Source organism: Zootermopsis nevadensis, unplaced genomic scaffold, assembly GCF_977971745.1.
Source record: "Zootermopsis nevadensis isolate Lab colony 2312 unplaced genomic scaffold, Znev_1.0 Znev_ptg000021l, whole genome shotgun sequence".
Lineage (NCBI taxonomy): Eukaryota > Metazoa > Arthropoda > Insecta > Blattodea > Termopsidae > Zootermopsis > Zootermopsis nevadensis.
The window spans coordinates 17,512,077-17,522,090 of record NW_028259153.1 but is presented as its reverse complement, the minus strand read 5'-3'; the positions used below and the strand labels follow the sequence as shown (position 1 = coordinate 17,522,090).

Genomic DNA, 10,014 nt, shown 5'->3' with positions numbered 1-10,014 from the left:
AAGGATAAGTGAAGAAAGAGTCAAGAATATAAAATAATTTCATATTTACAAACACTTGCATGTCTTACATAAATATCATACAAAAAGTGACTAGAAGTTACAATGCTTTCCACATGTAAACTTTATGATTAACAGCTCAGATGACCCATATTTTAACTTTTATGGTATTTGTGTCATGTCACGAGGTCTGGTTCTCTGTTAAATTTAAAAAATTACAAACACCTCTCATGTGGTGCATATTGGATATAATTACAGCAGCTGATTCCACGCTGAAGGGGTGTGGTAAGTGTGTACAAGTACAGGGAGAGTACCTCAAGATGACTGCCTAATATGAAACAGGTGAGACAATTACTGAAAGCTATGATCAAAATTCCAGGCCATATGTGAACTACCCATGTACCTTCCAACAGGAATTTCAAGATGTCAGCAATTTATTTAAATCACTAAACAATTCTTCCACAGGCTTCTCTGTGTCATATTCTTTTGCTCTGAATTGCTGTCTATGACCATCCAAAGGTTTTGGCATGCCTGAGAGCTGACATGGCAGTGGTGATGTGAAGAAATAAGGGTGAACCAATGCCTGGAAACAAAAGACAGAAGTAAAATACACCAAGCAATCAGCACACACAATTTGTAATAAAGCTTAGCTGGTACACTACATCAACCACTCTTCTGGATTGACTCAGTTGGAAATTCTGTGCAAAAATGATCATATCACATATGCATTTGGTTAAACATTGATGTTGGAAGATGGCTGTCTTCTGACTCACTGCCATTAAAACCTCAAATCCTAAATACTGATGTTTCCAATAATGAGCACCGAAGAACATTATATATGGGTAACAGTGATTTTAACTAGTGACCATGATCATTGGGTACTATGAGGTTACCAGCACACTCTATGGCCCCAAAAGACAGAGAAAGGAAGGGTTCATAAGAGAAAGCTATAGAATGGAAATGGGAAAAGTAGTATGAATGAAAGGGTAGTTTAATTCACTGCTTGCCACATGGGATGACATTACCTAATGTATTTATTTTGCTTTGTATTTATTTATACACATTTCTGTAATGAATTTGTTATTTAAAAATGTTGTATAAACTTCTATGGTCGTATTTATTATTCAGAATGCACACAAATATTAAAATATAAAACACGTCTTTTCAATTTGAAGAGTTGTAAAGATAACAGCAGTTTACTCTATATATTTTTCCAATACTTGAAGGTAACAAACATACATATATACAAAGATGAAGAGTAATTCAGTGCTTTGTAAAATTAGAGCAACAGAAAAGAAAATTATGGGAGATGTGAATGCCTTCCACTTTGTCAATCATCATCAATTTACAAGTTATGGCAGTCACCAAAGCTCTCACCTTGGAATGATTCAAATCATTCCATCACCCAGTTAATGGCTACTTAGCTGCCCACAACAGTTCCTGAATACAGTCAGGTCTACATAATGAAATGGAAACAGTGACTTAAATCATCAGTACTTCAGATATCAAGTAACTGGTGATAATGGTGATTTTTTAGCAATAATGATTAACAGTGAGATATCAGATCATCATAATGGCGAGGATATTGATGTTGGTCTTCTGAGTTGTAACATCTTATTGACAAGAAGTCCAGCCATCCTTGGACTTACCATCACGAAAACTTCAAATTCTAAGTCCAATGATTAATGGTTCTAAAAATATATGGGATAAAAGGTAAGCCAGCAGCAGAGTACCTGAGCATAAATGCGTTACATATTAACTATAAAGAACCAGAGTCAAATCGAAGTTGTTAGACATCTATCATACCTGTTTAGCTTTTAACCTTCTGTCAGCATTATAAATCAAAAACTTCTTTGTAAGATCTATGGCTTCGGGTGTACAGTCTGGAAAAATACGATCCCAACCAACTCCCTGTGTTTCTGGAAATGTAATTTTGTTATAATCTGGCAACTCTGTCATTCCAGGCCATGTTTCTGCAGTAGGTGTTCCCAGTGTTCTTAAGACAATTGCTAGTTGTTCTATGTCAGTTTCTCCCTGCAAACAATAAACAGAATGCTGAACACTGAACAGTATGAGAATATTTACAAATTAGAAAGGGAAACATTGGTGAAACTAAATAATATATTAAGATCTCTGGAAAACGAATCTCAATATCAGATACAAACGTCTATCAGTCCCTGTCCTGAGCTACCTGATCACACACTACTTCAAAGGATTCATTCTCATATTTTTCATCCATCTCTACACTGTTCTTTCATGAGATCTCCCTCCTAAAATCTTCTGTATATTTTTTGTTTCTTCTATTCAAGTTACATGCCTAACCTACAATAATGTGTTTCTTTTAACTGCACTATTAGTACTTAGTATGCTGTATAAATTAAACTTGTGCCTCTTTATGTATTTCCTCCCTACTTCTCAGAACTAAATGTAATCCTTGCAACTTAATTTTCAAATAATCTCACACATACTAAAAATGACAGAATAATGTTTCACATGTCACTATTTCATGTAGTTTTCAGAACAAATGTGTAGTAAAATATTTTGCAACTCTGTCATACTTCTAAGACACTGACCCATGTTTAACAAAATGTAATTAAATAATGGGTAACCTACAAACATTAATAAAATGAAGCTTACTGGGAACAGTGGAGAATTAGTCAACAGTTCCCCTAGGATGCAGCCAACAGCCCAGAGGTCAACAGCTTCTGTATAATATCGGGCTCCATATAACAATTCTGGTGCACGATACCATCTGGTAGCTACCTGATGAGAGTATGGACGGCTGTGTTCTGTCCAAAACATTCGGCCAAGACCCAAATCTGCTATCTTCAGTACTCCTTCCTTGCTTATCAGTAAATTTGCTGGTTTCAAATCCTGTATCAATAAAACAGTCACTGTTATTTTCCATGCTTTATAAAAACAAAACCTGCTAAATATACCAAACTGAAATATATGAGAAAGGAAGCCCTGAAAGTCCATACAGATAACAGACACATCAACAACAAAAAATACCAGATTATTATGTTAAAAAAATGTTCAATGAAAATTAAATACTTCCTAAAACAGCAGAAGTAATTAAAAACATCAGTTATCTTGGTAACTTAAAGTTGTGTCCTGAAAGTAAACAGCTACTGCTAAGCACAACAACTTTTTATTTCTGACTTCTAAAGCTTACAGCTGTAATGTTACACTCTACAGAACCTTCTAGTTCTTTTTGTATCTCAGTTCTTGTTAAAAGAATATCTCACCCTGTGCATAATGGAGTGATCGTGAAGATATGCCACACCTTTCAGCAGCATAATCATGTAAGTCTTCACTTGAGGAATTGAGAGTGGATTCTCAGCATCTCGTAGCATCTCCCATAGTCCTGATGGCATGAATTCAAACACAAGGACAAAACCAAGCCCCTGGGGGAAAACATCCAACAACTGTACCACCTGGAAAATAGCAGTGTATTCAGTGCCGAGAAATCTGGTATTTACAATAAAAGCATGTCAATAAATACATCTCAGATATACAGTGGATCATAAATTAGGAACCATAGTAATATAATGTGTATACATCCCGTTGGAAATAAAACCTCAGTCATGCAGTTTATACTTTATCAACTGAAATGTCCTGGCCTAGTGGAACCTTTGCTACAGGAAAAACAAATACAGCAAAGCTGACTGTTCACTAAGAATTAAGAATGGTTATTCAGTTACTCTGTGAGGCTGTATCAACTGTTGAGGTTATGCTATGGTGAATGAGATACAGCAGCATGATTATAAATGATGAAATAAGAATGAGAGGAGGTGATCTTGGCCTACTTTAAGGATCATACCTGGTGGGTCTGACAAAGATAACATAACCCTCAGTCAAAACAGCTTGTCCATGCTAGAATATGAACTAGGTTATCATCTAAATATGAGTTGCACATGTTAACAATGTTCTACCCAACTCAGTAATTAACGGTCAATTATAAAGGGAAAACATGCGAATCATCACAGAAAAGTAGTGGTAAATTCTGCTTGCTGTTCAGTGTTCATGAAACAGAGCAATATAATGGTAGAAACAGATCAATTACAAGGTTAGTTTTAATCCTTACATATTGACAATCGACTTCTTGTAATGCCTTTATCTCTCTGATCACTGCAGTAGGTATTCCATCTTCCAGCTTTTTTAAGAGCACTTTCTTCAGCGCAACTTCCCGCCCAGTGCCAAGGTGTTGTCCTCTGAGAACCAATCCATGAGCACCTTCTCCAATTTTACCAACAACCTTGTACTGATCCATAGGGGACTACCATATCTGCAACACAAAGTCTAACATATCAGAAAACTGACCACTTGCATAACTTATCTTGATTGTGTTTGGGCTATTAAAAAGGTAAAGTCAAAGTACAGTTGTCCTTGGTGTTTAACTAAGCACATCATCATACAGACATATATGAGGTAGTGGATGTATAGTTTCATGCATTTTTCATCATCATCTAGCTGTCAAGAATTTTGAGCCTTGTGACCCATTCCGGCCTGTCATCCAGGAATCTTTTTAAAGGGCGTCCTTTGTTTCTTTTTCCTATTGGTTTATGTTTCAAAATTTGATGTGGAAATCTGTTATTGTCCATTCTTCGTACGTAATATTAAATTTCATGGCAGGAGGGCTTGAAGGGCCATAATCACCTTGTGTACAATAAAGTAAACTACGCAATCACGATACTTAATTCTTGGAAGCAAAATGATGTGGAATACCTAAAACCTTCACACAACATTCAATTGGAATAGACATAAGTATTACAGACCCAAGGATACAAGATTACATGGTCATAGTTCGGCATGACTACTACTACTACTACCAAAATAATGATCCTGACGTAGGTTTTGAAGTTTTATGTTATGTTCCTGATCACAACGACATGGAACATCAGGTTCCGGATGGTGAAGGCTATTGAAAATTAAGTAAAATAGGCTACAGGCTTACACTTTATGTCGAATTCCTGTTTATAAACGAAACTGACATAAATTATGTTAGCAATATCTACTTCTATCCTTACACTGAAAGCATGTGGGAATAAAGGTAATTTTCTTTCTGTCTGTTTGCTACCATGAAACCGGGGTAAAGAAAAAAGAAAAAAAGAATCTATGTACAAAACCGCGGGAAATGGAAGTGGCTGAGTATTTGAAGAGGAGGATATCCACAACTTTTAAACTCCATGGGTTCTCTTTACGAAGGTTGTGATTAATTTTCATAAAACACTCCGTAAATTTCTTTGTTGTATGTCCTTACGCTATTAATAATTTCAGAAAAATGTGTAAATATGGTATGTATAGGTTAAAGAGGTTTCCTCTTAATATGCATACACAATTTAGGCGTGTGATAAGAGAGCACTTGAAAATATGATGTTGAAGGGAGGATAACAAGTCACTGTGTCTTATTGTTTCATGGTAGACTTTTTTAATAACAGTTTTCTTATATCACTCTTATTTTAGTGATGCTTGCAACCTGCTGGTTAATCAGCTGTTGCCACTTGAGGAATCAGAATATGATGAATGGCTTGAGAAGCTGACAGAACACATCCAGAAACAATCTCTTATAAATGCAGTAGTGGAGAAACACCACATTGAATCAGCAATTCAGGTAATGTCACTTTCTCTATTGCTAGTAGGTATGGTATAGTATTTAGCTTGGTGATACTTTTTGTATTATATTTTTGTTATATGTTTGCAGGATTGCATTAGAAGTGGCTTGGATGAAACTGAAACAATTTTTAATGTTATTAGTGCATTTGAAGTGCCTTATTTTAAATATCATTCTGAGAGAAAAAAATTTTTGAAGGTAGATATTGGCAGTAACCATGCTGCAACACCACATCTCTTTGACTTGCCATCAGCAAAAGCCAACCTCTTCAGGGACAGGTAAATAAGTGAAATTTTTTATGTGACTGCATTAGAATGATTAAAACTGCACTAAATTGTTACCAGAGAAGAGAAAGATAAATGTCTGACAAAACATGTTATATTCTGAGCGCTCATGTTTTAGGAATTCCATTTGTATGTGTTATTTCAGAATAAGAAATTTCTCATTTAAGCTATTGAAATAAACAGTGCCAGTAATGTTATATTTTAATGTTTGCCATTCTTATACAACAGATAAGTAAATTAGGCCAACATTTGTTCAGTCCAGAAGTTATACTTGAAATGTAGGTAGTATTTGATGTACATTGGATGCAAACAGCAACATGCATCAAAAGACCATAAACAGAAAAGTCACTTAATCCTCAGCTCCACTAATGCTTAGTAGGCTATAATGTTATATGAGACAGCAACAATATTAAATGAAACTTACTCCACTGTTAGTTAAGAACGGTAAGGTGAAACAACAAAAATAGGAGACTTTCTCAAGTATTATATTTGAAAATATCAGAACTGACAACAGGAATAAATATGCTGTTGATTATGTAAACAGCAAGTGAAAAGAACCCATATTGATTGGAAAAATACAACAGTAGAACAGCTGAGAAAGCAGGATGACTTATAAAATGAAGTTCGCTAATCACTGACAGAAGTGCTTAAGTCCAGAGAGTTGGAACAGCTTTTAATCTAAAGGAACAAAATGTTTGGAGGGCTTGTCTCTGGCTTTTCTGTCAGTCTGCTGTCATGTCACATCTGCCTGTTTCAGTGAAATCATGTCCTCACTTATAATTCTTGACATGACCAGAAATGTTTGTGAATATGTTTGTTTATTTTAAATCAGGTATGCTATTATCTATCAGCGTACCCAACGACATGAACTGTTTACTCCAGCCATAATGGGTACAGATTCGGATGATGCTGACCACAAATTCAAGCTGCAACCTATAGAATTCCTTCTGAGTTCTTCAGGAAAAGTGACGGAAGCAATCGTTCTAGGCCTCCTTACACAGCTGCGTGAGGGATGCTATTATCTAGAGGACCCTACAGGGATTGTGCAATTAGACCTGTCAGAAGCAATATCCTTTATTATACAATGAGTGTGATAGCTCAGTGGTATCTTGAAACCCATCACAACTGGACAGTATCCTCAGCCAGCGTCCCACAGTTCATATAACCGCTAATACTTTTTCTTGCTATCCTCAGTTTACACCTTGGTATTCTAACTTGTCTATTCCATATCAAAATTTCTTCATTTGTGTTACATACCCATTTTATCGTGACTATAAGATGTCATGTGAAAATAAATATCTTAAATTCATGACTTTCTCTGGTGGTCTTCCAAAGATGCTCAAACAAATATCACAATAATACCCACAGGTTGGCAATAACCACCTTCTCCCAGATTCATAATTCTATTCATGACCATATTCCCACTTGAATCATTTTCAATTCAGCAGAAAGAAAAGAGGCTAAATATCCTTAACTAAACCTCCACATATATCACACAGGCCTTCACACAGAAAATTGTTTTGTACTGGCTGAAGGATGTTATGAAGATAAACTGTTTTATGTTTCTGGTATGGGGTTCCCTCCACCAGAACCCTCAGATACTAGTCGGTATGTATCATATTTATTTACAGCCATAACTTTTAATAATGTCATGAATCTTACCATTTCACATAACATAATTGCTTAGGGTATGTTCATAGAGGTATTTGCATGAAAAATATTAATAGCATAAACTTGTTTCTATTTGGTCATTGTCTGAAATCTTATCTTGAATTGATGGTAAATGTTAGCATGTCTATCCAGTACTGAATGCTCTACCACTGGATACATGCATTTATTAATCAAGGAAAATAAACTGATTTGATTTTGCTATTTGACACATTTCTTGACAAAGCTGAGTTATATTAATTGACACTGCACTATATTCATTTCAGCATGCTTATATAACTTTATTTCATTGTTAATGTGTCTCATCACTTGCTGATCCCATGGTGTCTTGATTTTATTTCCAGAGCATATTTTGGAAATGTGAACACTTTTGGAGGTCCTTCAAAAGTTAGTCTGAAAACTTCTGCAGAACTGTCACGATATGAACTTGAGAATGATGACAGTGTGCTGGTGTTTCTAGCAGATGTGTGGCTGGACAGTGTTAAGGTGTGTAACCAATCTTATTTTCAACCAAAAATGACTAGTTGGAATAAGTGACAGTGGACAACCATTATGATGGATTTGTGTAAGAGCAACACATGTACATGATCTAGTAGTCTTTATCTTTAACTTGCCAAATTTTTCACATACACACATAATGAAACAATGGGTAGGTCGTCTTAAGATTCTGAAGGAAACCATACATTTTATTGGTTATTCTGCTGTTAATTTCACAGTGAATGAATTAAGTTATTTGTATAGATGTAAGCTTGTTTGATGAAAATGCTGAAAGTGACATTTCCTTACAGGTAATGGAAAAGCTTCGAGTACTCTTTGCAGGTTATGCTGATTGTCCACCAGTTGCTTTTGTGTTTATGGGCAACTTTTTATCATCACAACAAGGCAGCTCACATGCAGCCACCCTGAAAACAAGATTTAAAGCCCTGGGTGACCTCATTGCTCAGTTCTCAGAATTGGCTAAGAAAAGCAAGTTCATATTCATGCCAGGACCTTCTGACCCTGCATCCCCCAACATATTACCCAGGTGAATACACTAACATCATTATAAATAATATAATAAACAACTGTAATGGGGCACATACTTATGAGGTACTAACTAGATGGCTTACGGAACCCAAAGGTTCATCACCAAATTAACCAAAGCCCTCCACCGGACCCTGCTCTGGGCACTTACGAGATACACTTCTTTTATATGGATAAGCAGGAGACAAACTTTTTCTTTGGCAATGAACCTAAATTTCAAATCCACAATCCTGATACTTCAGTGCAGTTTATTTTCATCCCAGTAATTCCAGTACAAGGAGTAAATCAAACATCTTTCTGTTGGACACCCCTGGCATATTTTTTTTCCCTTTCAAGATGACTGTCTTCTGGGATGTTGTGGCATGTAATCTTGTAGAAATTTACCAATATTTCATATGTGCTAGTTTTCTCCATCTTCAGGGCATTGTGTAAGCCGCTCATGGCTTCTACCAAACTACATATATATATATATATATAGATATAACATACTGAACTTGAACTGTCATTGAATATGTAATTTACATGCCATTTAATATACACAATTCTTCACAGGATGCCCTTACCTAAAATAATCACAGAAGAGTTCCAGCGAAAAGTTCCATCATCCATTTTTACTTCAAATCCTTGCCGCATTCAGTATTGCACACAAGAGATTGTAGTCATAAGGGAAGATCTTGTTACAAAGATGTGTCGCAACACAATCCACTTCCCCACTTCAGGAGAAATTCCAGAGCATGTAAGTATCAAAAGTCCTGGCATGGTATATATGACTTAACTGTACAAAGGAACACTTATACAAGAAGTCCATTTGCTTGCTGATTTTACATACAAAGGTCTTACTTCCAGTTTGCGAAGACAGTCTTATGCCAAGCTCATCTGGCACCACTGCCAATTTCTGTGTGTCCAGTATATTGGTCATTTGACAGAGCACTGCATCTTTATCCTCTTCCTGACCTTGTTGTCATAGCAGACCAAAGCAGTGCATTCACCACCACTTATATGGACTGCCATGTCATGAACCCAGTAAGTATCCTGTAGCTGCTGCTTTGGATATGAATTCTAGTACATAATGTTTGACTTTCAAACACGTTAAATAAAATAAAAGTCAGAATCTATGTGCTGATGTACTTTTCTTTTACAGGGCTCCTTCCCAAAGAACGACTTTTCTTTTAAAATTTATATACCTGCTGCACGGCGAATAGAAGACAGTCAGATTCCAAATGACTAACATAAAAATCTCATTTTCTGTATCTGTTAAGATGTCTATTCCAATGCAACCGTTATGAAGTCTTAAGGAATTTATTTTCATACCATAATTCCCTAAGGGCAATGCATCAAGCATTAAACAATCTTCAGAATAATCCATTTTCTTTTTTATGTAAATAAAATGAAACAGTTCAATATAATCTGTTTTGTTTCTGGAAAAAG

At 35.8% G+C, this 10,014-nt stretch overlaps 2 protein-coding genes across 6 annotated transcripts; one reads left to right on the top strand and one right to left on the bottom strand.

Moving 5' to 3' along the window:
• Positions 1–27: 27 nt before the first annotated feature.
• LOC110840483 (cyclin-dependent kinase 20) lies at positions 28–5,039 on the bottom strand. 5 transcript variants are annotated; one of them, XM_022085552.2, is made up of 6 exons: positions 4,955–5,039; positions 4,085–4,285; positions 3,246–3,434; positions 2,635–2,871; positions 1,804–2,031; positions 28–580 (listed from the first exon to the last, which is right to left on the bottom strand). In XM_022085552.2, exons 2-6 carry the CDS (start codon positions 4,268–4,270, stop codon positions 416–418), a joined length of 1,005 nt encoding a protein of 334 aa, XP_021941244.1. In that variant the 5' UTR covers positions 4,271–4,285; positions 4,955–5,039; the 3' UTR covers positions 28–415. The 5 variants fall into 5 exon arrangements, with proteins under 5 accessions (XP_021941244.1, XP_087208381.1, XP_021941246.1 ...); XM_087352255.1 differs by having other exon boundaries at positions 3,246–3,404; XM_022085554.2 differs by lacking the exon at positions 4,955–5,039 and adding an exon at positions 4,830–4,889.
• A 73-nt stretch (positions 5,040–5,112) lies between these two features.
• Positions 5,113–9,992, top strand: PolE2 (DNA polymerase epsilon subunit 2). Its single transcript, XM_022085536.2, has 10 exons — positions 5,113–5,205; positions 5,464–5,611; positions 5,702–5,889; positions 6,728–6,962; positions 7,382–7,503; positions 7,908–8,049; positions 8,352–8,587; positions 9,139–9,322; positions 9,433–9,609; positions 9,728–9,992. Exons 1-10 carry the CDS (start codon positions 5,135–5,137, stop codon positions 9,812–9,814), a joined length of 1,590 nt encoding a protein of 529 aa, XP_021941228.1. The 5' UTR covers positions 5,113–5,134; the 3' UTR covers positions 9,815–9,992.
• Positions 9,993–10,014: the final 22 nt, after the last annotated feature.

Bases quoted from the DNA above. Each gene is read 5' to 3' on its own strand.
- LOC110840483 (XM_022085552.2), bottom strand. From the start codon at position 4,270: ATGGATCAGTACAAGGTTGTTGGTAAAATTGGAGAAGGTGCTCATGGA. The intron at 3,435-4,084 runs GTAAGGATTAAA...GCTATTTTCCAG, and splicing joins AAGAAGTCGATTGTCAATAT to GTGGTACAGTTGTTGGATGT. The intron at 2,032-2,634 runs GTAAGCTTCATT...TATTGTTTGCAG, and splicing joins CTAATTCTCCACTGTTCCCA to GGAGAAACTGACATAGAACA.
- PolE2 (XM_022085536.2), top strand. From the start codon at position 5,135: ATGGAAGTGGCTGAGTATTTGAAGAGGAGGATATCCACAACTTTTAAA. The intron at 7,504-7,907 runs GTATGTATCATA...TTTTATTTCCAG, and splicing joins GAACCCTCAGATACTAGTCG to AGCATATTTTGGAAATGTGA. The intron at 9,323-9,432 runs GTAAGTATCAAA...TCTTACTTCCAG, and splicing joins CAGGAGAAATTCCAGAGCAT to TTTGCGAAGACAGTCTTATG.